The 24,007-nt window shown below is 37.9% G+C and overlaps 1 protein-coding gene across 2 annotated transcripts in view; it reads left to right on the plus strand.

Moving 5' to 3' along the window:
• Positions 1–24,007, plus strand: part of INTU (inturned planar cell polarity protein) — a 58,604-nt gene that overhangs the window by 4,314 nt on the left and 30,283 nt on the right. The window contains exons 1-3 of one of the 2 annotated variants that reach the window (XM_026122451.2): positions 1,934–2,153; positions 4,923–5,509; positions 17,087–17,172. In XM_026122451.2, coding sequence (XP_025978236.1) covers positions 1,999–2,153; positions 4,923–5,509; positions 17,087–17,172 — 828 coding nt within the window. In that variant the 5' untranslated portion in view covers positions 1,934–1,998. Of the gene's footprint in view, positions 1–1,933; positions 2,154–4,922; positions 5,510–17,086; positions 17,173–24,007 lie in introns of those variants that run through there. The other variant, XM_026122453.2, reaches the window with a different exon arrangement.

Genomic DNA, 24,007 nt, shown 5'->3' on the forward strand with positions numbered 1-24,007 from the left:
GACTATCACTTCTGTACAGAAACACTTTGGTGCTGTTCACTGTATTAAAGGTGCTAGCAAATATAAGTGAAATTAGGGAGGGTGGGACTGTATATCTCATCTACCTCTATTCAAATTCTAACTCCTGCAGTATCCCTTTTAGAAAATCACAAGTCATTAGGCTCTTTGGAAAATGTTGTTTATGTGGACTGTTTTGAGGAAGTAAATTGTTTGGGAAGCTGGGCACTTTTTAAATGTTTATTTTTTCCACCTGTTTTTCTGGAAGCAATAGAAAGAATGAAGGTTGGTCTATAACTTGCATTTTGCCAATTACAAATAATTAAAGGTCTTAATCTGTTTAAGAATTGTCCACCATGCATGGATTGTGTACTTTGAGAAAGTGGTTGTTGCCAGCTAAGATAGGAAAAAAATTATCTACCATGTCCTGTCGTAAACTGAACGAAACCATACTGTTAAGCTTTTGCTTAATTTTTTTTCTTTAGGCAGGGAATATTTCTGTCTTCTCCTTTGGATAGATTTGTATGATTAAAATCGTACAACAGTGATTTATATGTAAAAGAAGAGGTCTTCTACAGGCACTTCAGAAAGGCCACAAAATTTAGTTTAGGGTATCTCTGACTGCTCCAGTTGAAACCTTAATCACATACTTAAGGATATGAATCCAAAACATTCCTGTGTGTTAATTCACTTGAATTCGTATTTATTAGCGAATGTTTCCCTAAGACAGTTTAAAGCACAGGAATTTCATACCAGAAATCTGTGACTCCTGCAATATGCTCCAGCTCTATAAAATCTCACTGCTGAAACTGTGCAAATATCTCGCTGAGCAGAGATTAAATCCAAACTATTAAAAATGTTCCAACAATTATTCTCCATCTCTTTCCTTACGCTCCACGCTATCTTGATAGGCTTACTGAGATAGCTACACAGCAAGTTGTCTGCAGGGTTGCCATGGGTCTTGTTTTCCATGGATGTGAATAATTAAGTCCTGTAAATTGAGTAGTTTTTCCCCCCTCTCTCCCTTTACTGTGCATGTAGACTGCATTTATCTTACCATTAAGATGCCCAGTCACCTAGCTTGTTTGGGTCTGTCTGAAGTACTTCTTCTTCCTCCCTAACTTAACTGCTCTCCTCACTAAGCTGAAGAAAAGTGGTTTTACTATGTCATGACTCTTTAAATGATTATAAGAAAGCATAACATGAAGCACAGAGGTATGCCACTGCTAACCATTTGACATGATGAAAATTACCGCTTAACTCAGGTTTCTCTTCCCAGATCAGTTTTTGATTATAAGCAGAGCTTTGAGGCTCACCCCAGGACTGTGAGTTTCATTAACAGTCTCTTTTATGCAACTGTTGCTGAGGCCTTGATATCTGTTCTCCATTATGTGTTCCATATTGACCCACTGATTTTCAAGAGACTGGTGAAGCTCAGATGTTTGTTTTGAGGAAGTAAACTGGGAGGTTGGGCACTTTCAAGTGTTTATTTATTTTCCCTGCGAGTGAAAAAAGGAAGGAGAGTTGGTCTTTCTGCCAGATGCTACGCTAAAACTACAATTTACCTCCTCCAGCGCCGGGCTGCGGTACGTGCCGTAATTAGCGCTTCTCAATGTGCTGTGTTCAGAGACTGGCCGGTTGCCGGCGCCGACCGGGATGGGGCGGGACGGCGGCGGGGCTTTCCGCGAGTGCCAGGCTTCACAGCCGGCGAAGCGCCCGTTAACGGTCCAGCGCCGGCCGCGTGCGCGCGGGCAGCCCTGGGCAGCGCGAGCGCATCTCCCCTGGGAGATAACTGCTTTGGAGGCTCGGCGCTGCGCGAAAAGCTGGGTTCCCCGAAGCCGCTTCCCTCACAGGGTTTCGGCGGCAGAGCGGCGGCTTCAGCCGCCCGCCTTCCCCGCGCGGCCACGCCGCCGCCGCTTCAAGCTTCCCCCGTCTCCATGGCTCCGGGCCGGGGCCGCCAATGGGCGGGCGCGGCGCTGGTCACGCGGCGGCGCGGGTGTCATGGCGTCTGGGGGAGACGGCGGCGGCGGGCGCGGAGCCGTTGCTGGCATGGAGCCGCGGCGGGGAGAAGGCGTTGAGCGCGCGAGCAGTAGCAGCAGCAGCAGCAGCAGCAGCGAGAGCGGCTCGCGCGCCGCCTCGCTGTCCGCGAGCTCCGAGTAAGGGTGGGGCGAGGCGGGGGGGAGGGCGCGGGGCTCCCGGCCCCACGCGGGCGCGGCCGTGGCCGTTTCCCGGCGGGCGCGCGGGCCGCTGGGAGCTGGCGGCGCGGGCCGTTACCGGGGGCGCCAGCGGTCCGCAGCGGGGCGTTGGTTCCCCGGGTGCCTGGGCGCGGGGCAGCCGGGGCCCAGCACAGGCCCGGGCGGCTGCGGGCCTTTACCTCAGTCCTCTGAGACTGAAGTGCGTGCGGTTAGACTCTGCCGATGCCTGGGAGACCGAAGCGTTTATTGTACTGTGTGGCCCAACACTGAAAACTTGCTCATTTTCCCCTTTTCCCTCTGGAAACTTTTTTTTTTCAAGTGTATTCTTTGAACATAGTTTTCTTAGTGAGGACAGAAGACTCCCTTCAGTAACTGTCCTGACTATAATTGGATTCTGTACGTTTTAAAAAAAGCACTAGTTTGTGCTATGGTATAGTGTCATTTCTACATGCAGAAAATGTATATTTTTTTTCCTCTTTAAGACTTTTTTCCTTTTTTTCCCTTTTTTTTTCTTAAGTTTTTGGCATAGTAGCCCTAAAAGTAACATGATGAGCTCCAGTATTAGTTTAGCTAATAGGCAATCTCTGGATCAATTCCTGTATCCCCACTGGACACTGTCAGAGAAAGATAAATGAAAGAATGGACTTGGCTCATATAATATTAAAAATGCTGTATCATTTGAGATGCATTTCTCTTTAATCATCTGTCTTTTGGGAAACGGGAGGTGAGAAGACAACTCTGTAATACCAGTTATATTAGTATGTACTTTTAAGGACATACACACAACCAGCAGTTTCCTATTTGATTTTTATAAAAATTTACTCTGTCTGGCTGCCACATGTCTGTTAAAACATCTCTGCTTGTCATTTCAAATGTATGTTTGAAGGTCTAGTTGACAGCATTTTATTCTGCATGTATTTTCATTATATAATACAGTGAAGGGGAAAAAATAAGGAAAGTTTATGTGGGAGAGGTATCAAGCATGTTTCAACATAGGTTGTTTTGTAGCTGTCTCATACACCTGGGTCAGTGAGAGGCAAAACTGTTGGGCGTACACCTACATTTTAATTGGACCTTGTGCCGCTCTCTCTTTCCCTGTGCGCCTGCCTCTCTCTCTTTCTCTTCCCCCCCGCCCCGAACCATATAATAGGTTCCAATAAAAATCAGCGAGGAAGCTGGAGAACAGAAGTGTATGAATTGCTGCGCAAATTGAAATTTTGACTTGTGTCGCATAGAAGAAAAAGCATTTCCAAAGAGCACGGTCCCTTTTGAAGAGGGAGTTAAAAGGCTATCACATGCCACAGGAGTTTCTGCTAGCCTAAATGTTATTTTGCTGTAAATTTTTAATATTTCCTTATTAATGTTGTTTCCCCCTACTTTTTTGTGTGTCCCAGAATGTGTGATTTCTTTAATAATAATAATAAAGTCATGTTACTTCTTATAAAGTGCCTTTTCAGGGGTGTTGGATCAGATAGCTGTCTGGCCTTAATGCTCATTAAGTGTTGTTATCATTCTGATACTTTTTTGAGTAAGAACTTGCAAAGATACAAATTCTGGCTTACTCATGACCATAGCTACCTCCAGAATATTTAAATTATCGCAGGTGGTGGCTTAGCTTCCTCTTCCTTTAAAAGCATCAACTTGGGCAAAATAATAAATGCAGAGAAAGTGCACGGTATTTCTTTTTGTCTGCAACATCAGTAGACTTTAAGTCACTGGCGTTCCAGAAGAGATAATACTCTTATATGAGATAATACTCATAATACTAGATGGCTCTTTATATTTTTAGTTCAGTCAGAACCTCTCTTTGATCCCTTAAAGTTGTTGTGATGCAGTTTCTGTGCATACTGTTTTTTGCTCAGCTAGATCTTGAAGCTGTATCATTTATGGATATTCAAATTAATGGTATATTTGAATTACGTACTACTTATATCTCTAAGCAAAATTTGCTTCCTTTATTCAATAAAGTATAACCAGTTGTAGTATAAAATTTATGTTAATAAGTTTGCACAGTGAATGATCTAAATTATTATATAAGTCTCCATTTTGGTTTGTTCAAGTAATTACATTCTGTACTGATTTCTTCTAGTAATTATGTGTTTCTTAAAATGTACTGTCTAAAACTGGATATGGTTGACACATCGCCATTGCCAAATTAGGACAAAAACATATTTTGTCTTGCATATGATACTCCTGTTAATACATCCTTAAGTTGCTTTGCCTTTTCTTTGCAACAGCATGATGCTATTGACTTACTTAAAGTGATCTGCTCCACTGCCAAAATTTTTCTATAGCAGTACTGCCTGTTCACCTTTTTTCTGTTTTGTATTTGCATGTGAATTTGAGTAAACTATTTTGAACTTCTCTAAAAAAGTGTTATTGAAGTTTCATCTTGTTTTTTTGTTACATTAAAGTGGGCTTTAAATGTTAATCTCGTCTTTCCAAGGGCTTGCTATACAATCCTTCTTTTAAACGTGTACAGGAAAAATAAGGGGAGAGGACAAATAGGATGGTGCTCTTTCTGTAAGAGAAACCCTCATCGCGTCCAGAAATGTAATTACTTATTAAAACTTGTATGTGAAAGGAATAAGATTTTTAATAAAAGGGAATAGTGAATAACACTTTTTTCCTCACGCTCTCCCTATCCCCCCTCTACTTGAACTAACCAGATGTTGCTTGCACAGCAGCCCTCCTTATCAGAGAAATCACTGATCATTCTTTCTTTTCCAGTGACCTTGAGCCCGAGTGGCTGGATGGCGTGCAGAAAAATGGAGAATTATTTTATTTAGAATTAAGTGAAAGTGAAGAAGAAACTCTGCTTCAAAACAGCTGTCCAGAAATGCCAGCTGTGAATCATGTCAGATTTCGTGAAAATGAAGCTGAAGTTATTCAAGAGGGATCACGAAAAGAAAGAAAATATGAACTGAAGAAATTCACCAAACTTTTAAAAAAGAAGAATCTTTTACCAAAGTATTCTGGTAAAAAAGGCAGTGGAAGCTGTAATGGGCGCTCCACTGGCCCTACTTCCATACTGAAACACCAGTCCACTCAGAAAATGGGTGTCACTGTCCAGCAAAAATTCAAAGATGTATATGTTTATGTAAATCCCAGAAAACTGTACAATGCTGAAGGAGAGGAGCAGCTCAGGCTGCTGGAGGCCTTAGTAGGGATTGTTCATCAGTCTTCATGGAGCAGCAAAAGAGCAGAAAAACAAGGCGGGAAGGATAAAGGCATCAGAGGAAACAGTGAAGAGAAGCTTGTAGTACATGGTTTGGTGCCAGGTAGTTCAGCAATTAAAACTGGCCAAATTTTGATTGGTAAGTAATCGAATAAACAGTTAACTTTAGCTGTCTCCCTTTGAAATGAAGATTTTGCTTGCTCTTGAGAGAGGCAGATGACTTGAATATTCCTGAGACTTAAGTCATTCTTTAAACAACTATTTTCTCTGTTCCTTAGGTTTTATTTTAAATAAATATCCTTGCATTTGGTGTTTTGTTTCCTGTTCAATTTTACCATATTACTGGTTTTGAGTACATGTGATGTAAACTAGAAGGAATTAAGATACTAGGGAGATGGCTACCATTCAGGCTTATAGGGAGTGAGTGACCTGAAGCTAGTAATTTGGAAAAAAACAACAACAAAAAACCCTCCAACTTTGAATTTAATGGAGGACTCTCTAAAATAGATAAGTGGGGCTGCAGAAAAACTTCAGTTAGTCAAATACCGTATTTTGTTTTTATCCCCCTCCCCCAATAAGAATCTTTACTGTATACACATTATATGGATTTTGAGACTTAAAAATGAGGAAAAGATACTGAATAAGGTATGTTCATGTGTTATAGACCTCCTCTCTTCACAATCTTGTTTGAATATTCTTCTGTTTAGCAAAGATAAAAGCTTTTTCTTTGGCAGTTGCAATCGTAAGGCGTCTCATACACAGCGGATCTGCTGTTTGAGGAGGCAGTGAGCCAGTATAGCAGCACTCTTTTGTGTTGGTTTGGCTCTTGTCAGACACTGCCATGAGCTGATGCAACTAAATAACCTGGCAGAAAACTAACCCAGAAGAAAAATTGTCTGTGTAGTTTTTTGCTGGTCTAGTAAATTAAACTGGGTCACAGAAAGTCTAACGAGCACCAGAGCTTGAATAAGGGAGTGGAAGGAACTTCTGTGGCCAGTCATGAGGGCGCAGAAGGAAGAATTCCCACTTGTAGCGTCAAGGGGACGATAAAATGGCTCAGCGCTCACGAGACCCCAACCTCAGAGACAGTAAACGTGAGGCAGCTAGCCTACACCTGTAAAGGGCGGGCGACTGTTCAATTATCCTTCAAGTTGTTCCCTGGGAGGAAAAGAGCAAAGATATGTGATGTTGGTTAGAAGATTATGAAAATCCAAATGCTGTAGTAGCACAAATCCCACAAAGTCAGCATGAGTGCTTTTGAAATTCCAATGTTGTGTGCGTAAAAAGACAAATCGTGCTTTGACTAGCTGATTCTTCTAGCATGTGTTTTGGGTAGAGATGCTAAAGAATACTCCAGAGGGAAGACTGGATAACTTTCAGATTTTACCAGAAAGAACTGATTAGCCAAGAAATGGGGGGTGCAGAATGGGGGGCGGGAGGGGAGGGAGAAAGTAATTTTCAGCTTGATCTGTTGCACTTAATGAGTTTTAACCTAATTAGTGTAACGATGGGTGTTTATAACCTTTAAGTTAATTTTGGGAGGCAAATTTGTATATAGTTGCCTGTTTTTAAGAACAAGCATGAAGGCAGAACAACATAGGCAAATACCAGATCTAGGAGATCAGGTTAACCTAAATGGTGGTAGTCCTTCGTTTGCAGCTCTTGATGCTTTCTGGGCCTGAGGGGGACAAGTAAAACTGTATGGTATATTTTCTTGTTTTCTTGTTTTTAAATAGAAGAACATTTAACTTAATCTAAAGAACCTGGTAGTTTAATATGTCCTGGGCTATCATCAGCCAATATTGCCCGTTTTTGCATGTTGAAAAATATTTTCAGGCATACTACAGTTATTCAGCTTTGAACTGAGAAAATGAGCTGTATTCTCTGCCAACAGTATGAAATGTATAATTTTCACATAAAAATACTTTCAAATTATACATCTGTAGTGAACACTGAGTACTCTAAAATTTTAATGTGGTGTCTAGATACAGAGATGTTTTGCATAAATTAGATGTTTAGGTCTCACTGCTTTTGGCACAAAGAATATACAGTAAAAACCTTTGTTCCTGACAAAAAGCTGTCTGGTCTACTGTCTCCACACTGCATATCAGAGGATGAGATAGTAATAGTATATGCCCAAAACCTGGTTTGGAAACACCTGTAGTTCCATAGATGACATTTCTGTCCAACTTCTGACCTTGTCAGGATATGAAGAGTCTAAGAAAAATACAGGAAAACTTTGCTTTTTTTGGCCCCCCCCCCCCTTTTTTGGAACTGTTAAAAGCAAGTCTTGGGAATTCTTTTGTCAATTGTGGAAATAGTCAGTAAAGAATATTTCTGTGGCCAGTGTAAAATTCAAGTATTTGCACAAGTGTTAGCAGTTCATCGAGCCATTCACAAACTGGAAGTGCCTGATCAGTATAGTGTGGTGCCTGTTGGTCAGTTTCCTTATAACTTTGTTCATCTTCATGGACCTGCATATGCACAGACACTAATCTGTTCTTGCTTGTTTTTAATTATTTTAACAGTATGTGATGATGCACACCTCTTCTGTAGTAGCCTTTGTGAAGCAAACACCAAATACATTTCTTTTTGAGAATACATGCTTTAAAATAACACGCTGTGGTCTCCCTGGTGACCATTTTGCATCAAGTCTTTGTCATGGGCAAAGCAGTCTTGGGTTAGGAAGTTGTTACTGAATTGAATTTACTGCCTATCAACAGAAAACTTCAAACCACTGTTTCAAGTATTAAGAAAAAGGAAACAAAGAAACAGTTAAACACCTAAGGAAACACCTTTCCTCACCTCCTAGGCTCAACTTTAGTCAAACGTCTCCCCTGCCCACCTTCCTAGTCTGACTTCCCCCATTTTCACCATGTGTTACCCTCGCTCCGTCCTAGTTCCTTTGGTGAAGCAAAGGGCCGTGCAGGAGGTTGGGGTCATGTGCCCAACAGTTTGCTGCTGTTGCTCCTTGCTTCTTTCTTGTTTTCCTTTGCTCCCGCATGAGTCCTCTGCTGGCTGCGGTCTCCTCAGGGGTGTCCCTGCCCTGGTACACGTTGCCTATGGCATGCAGTCCCTCAGGTGTGTCCCTGTTGAGGCATGGGTTGACCGCAGGCCCCAGCCCTTTCCCTAGCAGCTGCAGCTCTTTGTTAAACACATCTGAGCAGAGGCACCAAGGGCTCCCCTGGCTGGCTGAAGTCTGGGCGGGCGATGGGGTGTTTACGGTGTCAGCATCAGCCGTGGCTGGCACGGAGCAGCTCCTGGCTTCCTCCTATACAGGGCACCCCTGCAGCCTCCTGCTACCAAAACCCTGGCAGTCATGCCCAAGTCTTCTAACTCACTAATCTTATTTACATTTGAGCTCTCTAGGCTTTTTCTTTTCCCCCTCCAATACTTGGGTTTGTAGTATTTTTGAAATATAGTCGAGTTACAGATTAATTTGTATTTTCATTGGCAAATTAGTTAATTTGTCAGTGATAAGTGTGGTAGCCACTTAAATGGCTGCCAAGGCTGATTCACAAGGGAGATTAAACTCTCTGCATTTTCACTCTGAATAAACAGTTACAAACTGATTATTGCTTTAACATTTTTAGTAGAAGTAACAGCTTTTTTTCCCTCAAATAATCACTTTCTTCAGGTGGCTTCTGCAATTAATTTTGAAATGTGTATCTCTGCAGCTTTTAACACTTAAAATAAAACATCTGTTTATTATTTGTGCACTACATTTTAGTTTTAATTGTTTTAAGTTTGCATATGGAAGTCGTAAGTCTTGTTGCTGTACTTTATTAACTGGGTAGAATGTAGGCGCTGACCATATGAAAGCACATATAATAGTTTTGTAAGCTAAAAAGCCGCTGCTTTATAACTCTGTAAAAGTTACCTCTCTATTCATGTGTTCAGTTTTTCAGTTCATTTATCTCTTTCATGTATTTCCTGTTCACCATCCGTCTTAAATTTTGAAAAAACTAAAAGAGCCCTCATTGATTTTAAGTTCTTGCTGTCACTTTCATTCTGGTTAAGATGAAATACAGTTGCTTCTATCTCATGTCTCTTAAATGTTTTTTGTATTTTTGGCAAAATTCCTTTTCCTTACCTGAGTGAGTTCATTATTAACAATGTGCGAAGCTCGGTCTGCTGTGTAAAACTTTCTAGGAAACTATTAAATTAAGTCTCATCTTTGAGATTGTCTTGAAAAATAAAAAGCTCCACCAAATATTCACTTTTGGGTCCAGGCAAAGAAAGGTTACGGTAGAAAAAGCCATTATAATACGATTTCTTCTCTTCACATTGAAAGGTATCCAGTTCTGAGCAAAGGATACTTCTTAAGCATTCCTGCTGATCATCTTTACAGTGGTATAAATGGAAAAGTAATTTCAGTGGCACTGAAAATACAGAAAAGCTTTTTCACTACCACGGAGTACTGTTGTTACTGTTGTATCTTTAATTCTTATTTCACTCATCACTGAGTATCTGAACATTTTGCATTAATTCTCTCAGCTGATCACTAGTTCTATCTGTCAAAATGCTGTGAGAGCTACCTAGAGGGACAGGGGTTAATCCTGAATGATAGTAAAGGTGAACCATAATAATCCAGTTTTGAATGAGTATGCAAAAGATGCAAGCTGTTGTTGCAAGCTTCAGCTGAAAGATCCAATCCCATTTACTGACAAATAGTTTTCTATGGGTTTCTAATCCAACAGTTTTGCCAGTGTTATGTGGGAGAGTTATTTGTTTGTTTCCCCTGAACAAACACATGTTTAAGAAGCAATCCTTGCTCCTTTAATTTGAATAGCAAAAACACAGATCTCACTGTTGGAGATCCAAATCTCAAGTCCTCTTATAATAATGTCTTAATGATTGGTCATGGATTGGTGAAACAGGCAATCATGGCTAGAGAGGAAAGTGCATCTGTTAAATGTGTATAAACTAGTCATTTATAACAGTAATCCATCTACATAAAGATATGTGACTTGTAAGCATCTTCCTACAGTTAAGGTAAATGCTGTCTTTGTCATTTGCAAGATGAACATGGAACTAGGATTCCTGTCAGAAAAATGTCTGTGAAAGAGCCGTAATACTGTGAGAGTTTGAGTTTTTCTTGAGAGATTACCATATATGGTGTATTTGCTGAAAAGGCTCTCTAAAGCAGAGATCTTGGATATTTAAGATAGAAATACTGAGCTTGCATAAGCTTTGCTATGTTCGCACTATGGAGTTTGGGATGTCGTTTATGTTCTTTTAATTTCCTCTTGAAGCATAACAGCACTGGTTTGGGTAAAAGCAGCCTCTTAACATAGAAAGCAAGTAATTGATCTGGCTTTCTTCAGTAGAATGTGCTCCGCACACTTTGCCTTTTTTGGAAAGGAGTATGTGAACATTTGTAAGACTTCCTCTAAGTCACTACCAAGAACAGAGGAAGCTAAATATCAAGATTTCATGAAAAAGTGTTCTTAGTCCTCTCCCATATGAACAGCATGGTTCTGATTTTAATTCAACCAGAAATGTTCCGTTTTCATCACAGCATGTAAGTGGTAGTCAGTTATCAACCAGTGTCCCCTAGCTTCATGCAAAGAAATTCTGCTTTTGGAAAAATTACACTTGGGTTTATCTCTAGGGAATGTAGACTTAATAGAGATAATAGACCTGTGCCTCATGGGGCAAAGCAATAGGCAATTTTGAAATAAATATTCTGGGGATGCCAAAAGTCCCAAGACTTTTCTAAACTTTCTCTTTTTAGGAAATCAGGAATAATTTCATCAGCCATTTGCAAAGCAGGTGTTTGAGATAGATATATGTAGTTATTAGCCAATACTGACTTGATGTGAGAAGTCTTTTCTAATGAGAAGAAGGAGAAGGTGAAAAGATTGAACAGAGAAAACAGGAAAGAATTCCTGAATGTCATCTATCTCTGTTCCATCACTCTAGTAAAACTCAGGTCTGTTTGGTTTTGTATGGAGAACATATGAGGGTGTGTGTTACAGCTTCTCTGAGCACTGAGAATAATCTTTTTATATAAATGACAGAACTTGAAAGCTTGATTATTCATACTTTGTTACTGGCAAAAAAAAAAAAAAAAAAGCAGCTTTATTCCTTAAGGAGAAGGCTATGTATTTTTCTTAAGATGTATTTATTGACGCAAGGTCTGATATGTTGGAGCTGCTTCAGAAAAAACTTTCTTTGCTCTGTTGCCACTGTGCACTGCCTCTTCTAAAAATGGAAGAGACTTTGACTTTGTTCTAATGTTCTTCATCTTGTAACGTACATACTAGTGACTTTCATGACAGACAATAGTGAGCCTTGCATTTTCTGGCAGAAGTGTAGGCCAGTAAAAGCAGGTGAAATATTATCCATTCTCAACAGTAAAATTCTTATATGCAACTGGTTTGATTAAAAAAGTGGAAAACTACATTATTGTAGATCAATTTTGAAAAGAACATTTCATGGAAATGTCTGCCTTTTGTCTGAGTATATATGTCTACTTCAGCAAAAAGGAAAAAAATTACTCTGATCTCTGTACTTAAGAAGAGTGAGTTGGAATTTTTTTCTCCTCTTTACAGAGCATGAGAATCACTGAAAAATGCACTTGCAGTACTTTCTGTGCAACTTTTTCTCTCTAGTAAAATGTCTTTTTACATCTGAAATTCATCTATGGTTTAGTCTAGGAACATCAAGTACAAAATTTGACTGAACTCTGCAAACCATCAAGTTAGAAAAAAGATTTTTTAAATCAACCGAAACAATTGCAAATACCATTTACCCTTTTACTTTGTTTAACCTAAATTGCTTGAAGCATATTTAAGCTAATTAGAGTAAACTGTATATTCATATACACTTTTTTCATGGACTTGATGTCTGAGAACTTAAGTCAGTCTCACTTTGGTTTTTTTTTCCACACTACTAAGGGAAGAAAATGATCCTCAAAGAAAATGTCACTACAAAAAAATCTAACAAAGGAACACTTGCATATATAAATGCTCACTGGCATTAATTATTCCACTGTGTAGATCTTGTGGTGATATACTACTTCCAGATATTCTATGTTCATAATTTTACATACCTCCTATTGTGTCAGTGATGTGTTTCATTCTATTACCTAATAGCCTCTATTCATTTAATTGCTGCTGTGCTTTGTCAAAAAAGAACATAAAAATCCAAAACAAAATACCTTTGGAAAGTGCATACTGATAAATGTAGCTTTTCTCAGTTGTACATCAAGTTGCAGTTGTTTAACAGTGATGCAGCATTTTCTGGCAAAATGAAGACAGCCTTATGGGACTGTTTTGGCTGTGTCTACTGGAAAGCTGTTCCATTTATGGTACATGATTACATTTTTACAAATAGAATGGAATAAATATTTACTATTGCAATGAAAGCTTTGCATACATACATTGGGCATCAAATAAATGAAACACTTTGAATATATAACATTTAAATACTGATGGATCTTTTCTTTTCAAAGTGTCTCTAAATATTACGCCCTGTGAAATGTGGTACAAAAATATTCCCTTAAGTGCTAAGGTGCATATGTCCTTACAAAATGTGTGCAGCTGGTTTGAACACCATTGTGTAGCAGAGGATTAGCTGACTAGGCTGTCTTTACAAGGGAATTCATAATTTCCCCAGTAAAGCTAACAGAACTAAGAGAATAAACAAATTTTGTTTAAACAGTGTTCTGGATTACTAGAAGAGCGACTTTTGTTTTCTGTTATATTTGCGAATGATGATCTTTAGTACATGATACTACACTGACACATACCTTAGTAATTCTGTTCATAACTTTTCATTATATTAGTGTAGCTTGAATGTACCACTTTTGGTTACTAACTTTCAAGTCCTGGGGCTCTGCCATAGGTTCCTTCAGTTGCTTTTAAATGTTTTTTAACTTTCAACTTTCCTATCTTTGAATTGTTGCCGTGTTGAAGATTAAGCAGGCCAAAACTTTACTGTGGTGCGTGTCAGGAAACAGGTTATAGAAAAAGGTGCTATTACTTGAAATAGAAAAACAACCAATTTAATTCCTTCCAAGGAATGAATAGATTTTGACCATATAATAAAACTTACCTCTTTTTGGGTTTGCTATAAATAAGAGTTAGAATGAATTTTGCTTTAATGCAAAAAGCAAGTTGTGGTTGCCCTAGTTTATTAAAGAAGAACCTTGTTTGCATTCTGTTCAGGTTCTTTTTGATTTTCCTTACTGCTAGTTATTTAAGAGAAAAGTCCTTTCTCCCCTTAGCCTTGATTGTGGCTTGCACCCATTCTGAACCATCATTCTAGTAGCTGGGAATAATTCCAATTGTATTTGGTGGCATTTAACCACAAGGTGGAAGGTAGAAATAGCGACAGATTGTCAAAATCCTTTTCAACTTTCAGTTTCTATTGGGTAACAAAGTGCAGTCTTCAGTAGATTCAGAGGAATTGGAGCGGCCTTAGAACCACAGATTCTACTGCTCTTTGGCATGGACATGTCATTACCATCACCATTTGTTTGAGCTGAGCAAGTCTTCTCCCTAGGAAACTTGGAATATGCACTGAACCTAGGAGTTACTCAATGCTTCATTTCTGCATTTAAGCACAATTTTATTGGCAAGTAAAGCCTCAAGATGCAGCTATACTAACGTGCATGTTTGCTATGAATCCATGTCATTTTTCTGATTTGCTTACACCATTTGAAAGAGCAAAGAGAATTGCTGCTACTACCTGGCTGAGGATTCCTCTATTGCAGATATAGTTGAATACTGCTGTAATACTGCCTTCTGATGGCAGAGAGAGAGAGACAGAGAGACAGAGAGAGACAGAGAAAAATCTGGGAACAGAGGAAATAAGTGTCTGTCTCCAGTGGCCTGGAGCCCAAACAGAACAGATAATGAGTGCAGAGTGCAGTTTTACTTGGGGCATGGGGGGAGCAAGGGTTCTCTCGCCAGCAGCTGATTAAAAGAACTTGTGGTATTGATGATGACTGATGCCTTCTCTGCCAGCTTTGACTGAAATTTAGTAATCAGATCAAAGTTATTGATAGTACAATTGCAGAAGCTTCATTTCCTTAGAAAGGTACTTAGTTCGAAAGAAAACCGAATAGTTCCATCAATCCCTTTTACTTTCTTTCACTTGTTCATTAAGTGCCTCATAGTACCTATGCATCACACTCTTCTAAACACTAATGTTAATAATATTGGAGAGGATGTAGAGGTATTTAAGGTAGTCTTTGTGCAGCTCAAGCAAAACTGGACTTGCTTTTCAATTTGCTCTTCGAGGGTAGCACTTGGTATTTTTATTTCACTCCTGTAAGGAACAAGAATGACCTTGGGATCAAGTCACTTTCAAACTTAAATGAGAAATTGATTTCTTTCCTTTTACATTCCTTTCTACAGACAGAAAACTCAAGTGAGCAAACTATAAACTGATCAAGCTTTTCACAGTGTAGGATATAAAGCAGAGACAATTGAAAGTGACACTGAAAAAAACAAGTAGAAAATAAGGCCCATTTTGTTCCTCTGAAGTTGAATATTTGGGGTCTGGAAAGGACTTAATGAACCATCAAGTCCCATATCCTGGTATCACTGGCAGTCATTTCATACAGTTCTTTTCATAAATTTAGGTAGCTTCATCTTAAATATTTTGCCCCAGCTAGCTTTACTGGAAACCTTTTCAGAAATTCTCTGCTTTGAGAATATGGAACTTCGTATTCTGGCTGTATTTGTACCTAGCCTATACTCACCGGATCTATAACCAGCATAAACAGGTTTTCTGTCTTCTATGGTCATTGCAGTATTACTTCTACGTATGCGATCCAGTTTGATTTAATTTTTACTGAACATAAGTGAATGGAATTGTAAACAATATTCTGGATGAGATCCTGTCAGGTCCTACTAATGCTTACCTGCATTCAAAGGAAATTAATTCAAATGAAATTCAAAGGAAATGAAACTAATTCATCTAAGGATTACACATCTTTTTCACATTTTGTGTTACTTTGCTTCTTTCTAATAAGTATACCATTAAATTTCATTACTTTTCTGTTATTTCAGTAATATTTACTCATTTCTTCCTCTGTGATACAGAGTTTCTTTTGTACTCAAAAGTGCATCCAGCTTTGGGAGTTGGCATCAGAGAAACAGTGAGGAACCATCATTTTAGTGGCAGCCTCAGTTCTAATTTAGATGCAGCCTAAAAACTCACCTTAAATGTGCCAAATTACCAATTTAAGTAATCAAATCTGGTTGATTTAGTCTCCCTTTAACATACCCCAAATATTTTTAGTCTCCAACTTTTTCTTACTGCTATTACCACTAATACTTTTTTTTCCTTTTTTTTTTCTTTTTGTATATGTATGGCCAAAAATCTTATATTTTTACTTTTTATTCCTTTGCCAGGTCTAAGCAGTTACATCTTTTGATATTCTTTTTTTAGCTTTACACTTTCTAATTTCTCGGTTTTCTTCATTGATCCCTCTCCTTTTTTTTATTCTTCTTACACACTCCATGCTTAAACTTTCTGTGCTTTTGAGGGGGAGGGGGCAGAGATTATCAGCTTATTATTACTGGGATACTTCTCGAGAATATTTTCCCTTGCTTGAGATAGAAATTCCAGTTCTTTTTTTCCACGTTTAACTTGAATGTGGATTTTAAGTTTGTAACCTGTAATTCAGTTCTGTTTGCTTTCACAACTGCCTTTAATTTTTTAAACCTTTTCCATTTGCAGTTAAAGGCTTTCTCTGAGATCCTGTTTTATATTTAGATACCCAGTAATAGGAAAAGAATCAGTTTTATAAAACACAGGATGACATTAAGCAAGAAGAATTGGCAGATAAAAGCACAAAGAGGGCTGACTAAGCCGCCACAGAAGTAGGCAGGGCATAGAAAAGAGGAGAAAGCACTAAATCCTTATGTGGCTCGAAAGACAGAGGAGGTGTAGGGGTGAAATGAGGTAGCTGTGATAAAAGAGGAGTTAGGATAAGTGAGGTTTTGCAGGATGACCAGCCAAACTAACTATTAGCTACCACCCTGTGCAGTCCCACTGCTTCCCTTTTGCTAACTCCAGTGCTCATTTGAGTGAGCATTTGGATTACAAAAACTACCCACCAAAAGAACAAATGTTTTTCTGCCAGTTTAGTGATCTGAGCTGAGTTATTAAGGTGTCTGACAAGTGCCAGGACCGGTTGAGAGAGCAGCGAAGGGATGACATTGCCCGTTTTGGCAGGAGTTTTCCCACAGTTAGGCTCAGCCAACACTAGAAACCTCTGCTGGAGCTAATGGGCTAGAACTTGAAAACTGAGTACAAGAAGACTGAATTTTGGAGAGCTTTTGGAAGCAGCAGTGTTTATATCAACAGAGGTGCCAGTGGAGGATTGGCAAGTGAGCAGAGGTGATTTGGGAGGAAAAAGAAATAGGTCTTGGACATACTTGATTGGATGAAGTTGCGAGGCTTTTTCGATCAAGTAACAAGAGTGATACAAGCCTGGATGGAAGAGGAAAGGCTTTGACCATTATCTTTGTAAAATGATACAAGAGTGGCAGTAAGGGCTTAAGAGCTTTGAGGTGATAGACTAATGTTTCTAACATAATAAATGTTGCATGTAGACACCATCTACTTAAATGTAATTAAAAGTCATTTAAGATTGTTTGAATGCCATATTCAGTTTTAAAAGAAAACTGTCACTTTTGTATTGCATGTGTAATAGCCTCTCACTTTCTTATGTTTTTGTCTGTTTTACCTCCAGGAGATGTTCTAGTTGCTGTAAATGATGTTGATGTGAATTCTGAAAACATAGAAAGGGTTTTGTCTTGCATTCCAGGCCCTATGCAGGTACAGTAGTTCAAAATTTATTCCAAATGCCCTCTGTAGAAATGAATACTATGTTTCTGTCCTACTTTCCTTAGAAAACAAATCTTAGGTAGTCTTTTCCTTGAAACTTCCCCATCTTAATTTTTGAAGATGTTGGTTGACTACAGTAAAATTTGAAAGAGAGTAGAAATGCCAAAGAATTTAATTCTGGTAAATTTTGTGAAAATGGGTAGGTAGGTGCAAATACGAAACTCAAACCAATGCCCCATTGGGGGATATAGGACACAGTTGAGCTGTTACATATTCTTTCTGTCATTCAGCCCAAGTCAGAAAGCAGATGTGAAATTGTACAAGAGTCAGCATGCATGTAGGTTTAGACTAACCATAGCACCTGACATTTTTTGGCCACTGTGGGTGTCAGAGAGTATTCTACATTTGCAGGATTCTGGTTATTTGAATTTCTATATGAGAACTAGTACATACAGAAAATCAAATTTCATTACTTTTGTTGCTCAGAACACAATTTTATTATGTTACCATTTGCATCAAGATTATTTCTTGTTGAGTACAGGGAAGTAACTCCTTTTTGACACACATAAACTTTTTACCTACAGTAATTATAGTTGCATGAAAAGTTGGCTAATATGGTTGCTTTGAGAATTGTTACTTTCAACACCATGATCTCAGCAAATGAAGGACAAGGTATGTAATGTTGTGCTGCCTTGCTCCTTGTGAGTAACAGGGATGGGGATGTCTGATCTGACAACAGAATGTATGAGACAAAATGTTGGTGTCTAGTTTAAAAAAATGTGAACTGGAGAGTAGTACTGATGTAGAATGGATGAATAATGAGGCAAGTGCTATTTTCTCCTACTTTGGAAATGTGTATGATAGAGGAAGCATCAAAGAATGTCTGAATGGCTTTTTTGTAAATTACTGTGTTCTTAATGGTAATTATAGCTATGTAAATATTTACATAAAACAATTATCTCTTTGTCCATATAAAAGAGAACCACAAATCAAAGGTGAGTAAAAAGAAATTGTCCGAATTCACAAGTAGTGCTATTAAGTATCTTTAAGAACCCTTAAATGGAGAATTTGATAGCATTTCATATTTAAATAGAAAAAATACATACTTAGGTATTTAAGAGCCTTTAGAGTAAATACTTTTAAGATCTTTCAAAACTGAATAGTGATCAAAACTGATAGAAGGCAATAACAAAAAATGATATTAAAAAAAATACTGACCCAATGAAGAATGTCTTCCCCTCAAACCCACTATATTCATCCTCTCTTTTAGCTGAATAATAATTTTGTCAGGTGGTTCCTGGGGAAAAACTATTTCAAGACAGCATTTATTTCTCAAATTAACTGTTCAGTTGAATGTACTAATACACAGAAATCTCTTTCTGCAGAAGAGCCTTCCTTCAGCTGGAAGGTACTGTTGATTGTCTTCCATAATCTGCTACTTCAACTCCTTCAGCAATGATTTTTCATAGTTCAATGTTCGATTTTCTTTTTTTAAGAAACTTTCACTGCAAACATATTGCTTTGATTTATTATTTTAATTTTATTATTTTGATAGGTTATGGTATCTTTAGTCTTCTTTATAGCTTATTATAATTTTATATTTCACTTTAAATCTATTTATGTTAAAAAAGTTTAAAAATATTATCAAACAACAATTAATTTCATTCCCTATCCCAGTTTTTCTTTAGGGGTAAGTAGCTACACTTCTGCAACAGTTAGTTCCTCTTTGGTAACTATATCTGACCATCTTATTGCTTTAACTTGTAATGAAATACTATTTGCTGCTTTAATAACCAGTCATACTGAAACAGATGGGAACAATTTGCACCACTTCTGAAAATTTAAATAGCACATATTTTTGGAGCTATCAAAACATACAAATGTATAAAGAATTAGAAGGGGAGAATGTTAATTACCTAGGGTGTTAGTAGTGTAAAATTAAGTATTTTAAGTTCTTTTGCTTAAATCCATCTCCTGAGAGGCAAGGTAAAAGTTGCAAGTTGATCTGAGATGAAGCAGGTTAAAATTATAGTGTATATTACAGTATGTCTGTGACTCCCAGCTAGTTTTTCTTTTTGTAGAATATAGGGTAGAAATTAGACAAATCCTTCAATATTTTATCCAGCTTTTACTAATAAACATTTTCTGTAAAATGAATAAGTTTCTTCAGAGCATCTGGAACCTGAACGTTCTAGTGGCATAATACATAGGGTGATAATAGCAAAAAAGTTTTATGGTCCAGGCGTTTAAAAAAAAATGGAAATTTTAAGTTTTGATAAGCATGCTTCTGTTTACAACTTAGTGTAAGTGCCTATAGAACTACATCTGCAACTGCAGTAAGATAGAGTACTAATATGTCAGTTTAGGAAGCTTTCCAAGATATTTGACACTATGAAGCTTGACTAAGCTACCAGAGTTGTGGTCAGGTATTGGCAGAACTCCATGGTAGAAAAGCCTTGTCTTGCCTGTCTTCGACCAAATATGGAGTTGCTGTAACTATTAATAAATACAGAATGATCAAAACAGCAGAGATGATATAGTTTACTTAATTGTATCCTTGCTAGATTAGAGTATATGTATTGCTTGTTGATAAATCCAATGCAACCCTTCTTGTAGTAGCTACTTTTAATGCAACATTAACATTTACATTGACAGTAAATCTGTCAAGTAGACAGTGATTACTTGAAATGTATAACTGTTGCTCATGTTGGTTTTCCAAAACCTTTTATTAAAGTGCAATTATTCCTCAGTTACTGTGCAGTTTCAGTCAAGCCAAAAGAGTGATTACTGAAATAGAGCAGTGGAGAATTTAAATATATAGTTCAGGGTTTTTGCAGTGTAGAACACTGCGTTCATGCTGCTGGAGAAACAGAGATTTGTTGTTTCTGAGATTTAGTAATAAAGATAGCTTGTTACAAAAGCAGAGTAGTTAATGTATTCTCATTCACCATATGTTGCAAAATCTATTGACCAAAAAAAGATGCAGTCCAAGCACTTCTAATGTAGTTATGAGTTATTTTATTAAGAAACTATGTTACTGCTTTTCTTAATTAAATGTTAAAAATTACTGGAAATAATTTCAAAAATAAACTATCTAGCTTCTTTCAGTCCCAACATGTGGCATAATACTTCTCATCATAATATTTTGTTTCTAGATTTTTTTCTTACTCAAATTTAGGTAAACTAGCGTCTAGGTATATAAGGACTAGTTTAGTGCATTTACTGAGCAATACTAGTCCAAATCCTACATCAGTTTGTTTTTTTTTTTCCATGGCAGAACTGTTTCTACTTGGATGCCTGCACCTCACCTAATAAAATAAAGTCTGAATTCTGACTAAAGCATTAGACATCTTGTTTCAAAGTTCTGTAGCAGTCATTGAATGTGGCAAGCCAAAGCATACCCTCAACCAGTGCTTAAGTTAGTATGTTTTACAGTCTGTACGATTTTACGTGTCTGTAATCAAAGCAGTTACTACCTAATTTGATGCGGATCACTGCCATTGTGTTCACTGTTTCTTTTCTAGCTTTGTTCATATGAATATTCATGAGACTGGACCTTACTACTTTTTTCTTAATGGTGTTTAGAAAAGGATCAGGACATGCATTCATATAGACTTAAATAAATTTAGTGCTTTATTTTAATTCAGCATAGTTGACTATTTCTATGCATCCCATGAAGTTATTTAAAATACGTAGATGACAATTTATCTGAGTCTCACAGGGTTAATACAAAAAGAAAAGAGGCTTTTCTCCTTCTGTGATCTCTTTTAATCAGGTAATTTGTAAACATTAAAAAAGCTAATGTAATTGATGTTTTTAGTGAGCTTTGTAGCCAAAGTTCTTAAGGAAGCTGGTAAACCTTATAGAAACTAGTATTGCTTACAGGCTTCCCCCTAACTTGTTTTTGTAATTTAAGGTTGAAAAAAGGTACTTCATCATCATCATTGTTACTGCTATTATTATAGAAGAGTTAAAATGTCTTTCTGTGCTGCCTGTGACTGACAGCACTGATGTTATAGCTCTCCTATTCAGCCAGGCTATTCCTGTTCTTAAAAGCCAGGCTTGGAAGCAGCAAAACTTCTGAGTTGTTTCCTAGCCCCACAAGACAGAGGAGACAGAGTAAAAAGGGGAAGATGTAGACAAAAGAATATACTTTTCTTTTACGTAATATTTGAAAGTTGCAGAAATGTTTTAGTTGAAACTTTCCAAAAGTATTCAGCCTGAGGCAGACATCCAGAATCAGAAATTTCAGCCTGAAATTTTGAGTTGCAGTTTGGTAAATCATAAGCATATGGAAAACAGCAACTCAGAAAGTGGCAGGCAATCTTAACATGCAGGCAATACCACCAGCTCTACGTATAATAAAAGCCATATTCTTAAACATATAGCTTTCTTACGGATAAACAAGCAGAAAACATGCCTTTCTGGGTCAGACCAAAGGTACATCAGCAATGTATTCCATTTCTTACACTGGCAAATGTTTAAGGAAAGAGTATTAAGAAACAAGTCAAATACAGAGTGACCTTTCCATGATACTTTCCCAACTTCCAGCAGTCAGCAGTTAGGGACTTGCTGGATCACTTACAGGTTTGTATTGTCTCTTTTTTTCAATCTTGTTCTTAAAATTCCTTTGATGTCCACAATGTCACATATCAATGATATTATAAATAACTGATTTATGTGCTGGGTTCATTTTTATTGTTTTTAAAACTAAGAAGTGTGTTTAGCACCCCCAGGTTCCTGGGCTATGAGAAATAATGAACTGTCCATGTCTTGATATTATTCTGTGCTGTTGGAGAGCTCTGTCTTGTTCCACTTCTGTCATCTCCTTCTTAAGCTGAAAAATTCCCATCTATGTACCTCATAGTTTTCTGTTATTATTTGTCACCTTCATCTGTACTCTCCTGTACTTTGATTAAAGTCTTTTTGAGAACTACTCTAAGCACTGAGGATGTGTGCATACTGTGTATTTAGAGTAGCGTACTAATATTTTCTGTCCTTTTCCCATTCTTCATTTTGTAATGATTTCCTTTCCTTTTCTGATTTCTGCTGTGGGTTGAGCTAATTTTCTTTAAGACAATTGGAATCAAAGTTGTGAAAGATTTCATAGTCAGTATTTAAAAAATGGTTCTTGAATAATCACACATTTAACCAGATTCTGTGCACTGCTCAGGACTAAGATTTATTTCTTCTCTAAATAAAAAGAAATGTAGTATCTTGGTCATGTCCTATTACAACAGTTTCTAGCCTAGATTGCCTTTTCCACAGTCATTTTTTCAAAGGCAAGAAGTAGATAAGAACTTGGATGAGAGTATAAGGAAACACAAGCAGTCAAGCTCTTGGAGAGAATTGAGAAGATCTGGAAAGGGACTGGAAGTCAGATTGTGGAGAAACCTTTCTCAGAACAGTGCCTTCAGATGTGGGAGATGTGATGTTGTCCACGGTGATGTAGCAGACAGCAGGGGAGCCTGGGGGTGGAGGGAGGGTTAAAATTCTGCGAGCCCGATATAGTTTGAGCTCTTGCCTAGAGGGCCATAAGGATGTGTCTGAAAGACAAGACAGACTGAGATTTTTTTAACTTGAGAGACTAAAAGAGAGACTACAGCAAGAAATAACACCTGTGTGTCATTAGTGTAGGAACTGTAGCCTAAGTGTTGTGAATAAGTGTCCAAGAGAAGATGTAGTAGAAGTTAAGCGAAATAACTATTGAGCCTTTAGGAAATCTACAAGAAGTTAAACAGAGTATGAGGAAAAATCCTCTGAAATATATGCAGATGGAGTGACACAAGAAAGAGAACTGAGTTACAGAATGCCAGAGAAGGAAAAATGCATCCATACAACTCTGAACGGTCACATTACTGGGTCTTAAGAAGCCACTGCTTTTTAGCTCAATGTTTCTGCTCCTTGAGTACTGCTAATATGCATGCAGTGTAATGAATCGAAACGGAAATGAGGAGAGAGTGAGGGAGCTAAGAGTTGCAGTCAGAGAAGAAAGCAGTAGCACATGGCAGGAGAGCAGGACTGGATGTAGTGCTGTTCTAAAGAATGGGGAGAGAAAAGAGAAAAAAGCTCACAGCAGCCAAAATAGGAGAGGAAAAGATTAACGTCAAGTGTTGGAGGGAGTAGACTGGGATGGGAAGAAGGCAGCCAGTGACATAAATGGTTGTAGTTGGAAGAGTTGATGACTGCAGCTTCTCTGACCTAGTCTGACAGGCACTGGCTGTTCTAAAGCATCACTATTTCTTGCCAGCTCTCCTGTCGTTACATGTGTGTATACACATACACACAATCATGAAAATACAAATACCTCTCTATATTTAAATTTCTCCTCAGGTTTTTCAAATGTATTGCCACTGGGAAAATGTAATGTTTTTTTCCTTGCACCAGTCATTACCCTAAACCGTCACTGACTTTGGTGTGATGTATTATGTTTAGAGCTCCCCAGTCAACAGGCATTTTAAGGATACTTTAAAGCAGACAAACACTCTTGAGTACAAACATATGAAAGAGGGAATCGAGAGTGTGTCTGGTTAGTTCAAATAGCTCTATCTTTAGTCTCTTGGGAGGGTGATGAAAATTCAGGTATTTTCCAAGAAAATAAAACACTTTATTCTCCTTGGAAACTACGATTTTATGCTCAGTCAAGAACTAAATATTTCTTGTGTATCTTTCTTTTACGCTTAGTGTTCATTCACAACAAAAATTTTATTCTTCAATTTCATCACTGCTAAGACAAATCATTTTTGTAAGCCAGTGGCTCATAAAAAGGAGGTTTTTAAAGTGAATTGCAAAATATACTTCCAGACCAAGCCTAGATTTTATGTTG

This window comes from Dromaius novaehollandiae, chromosome 4 (assembly GCF_036370855.1).
Source record: "Dromaius novaehollandiae isolate bDroNov1 chromosome 4, bDroNov1.hap1, whole genome shotgun sequence".
Lineage (NCBI taxonomy): Eukaryota > Metazoa > Chordata > Aves > Casuariiformes > Dromaiidae > Dromaius > Dromaius novaehollandiae.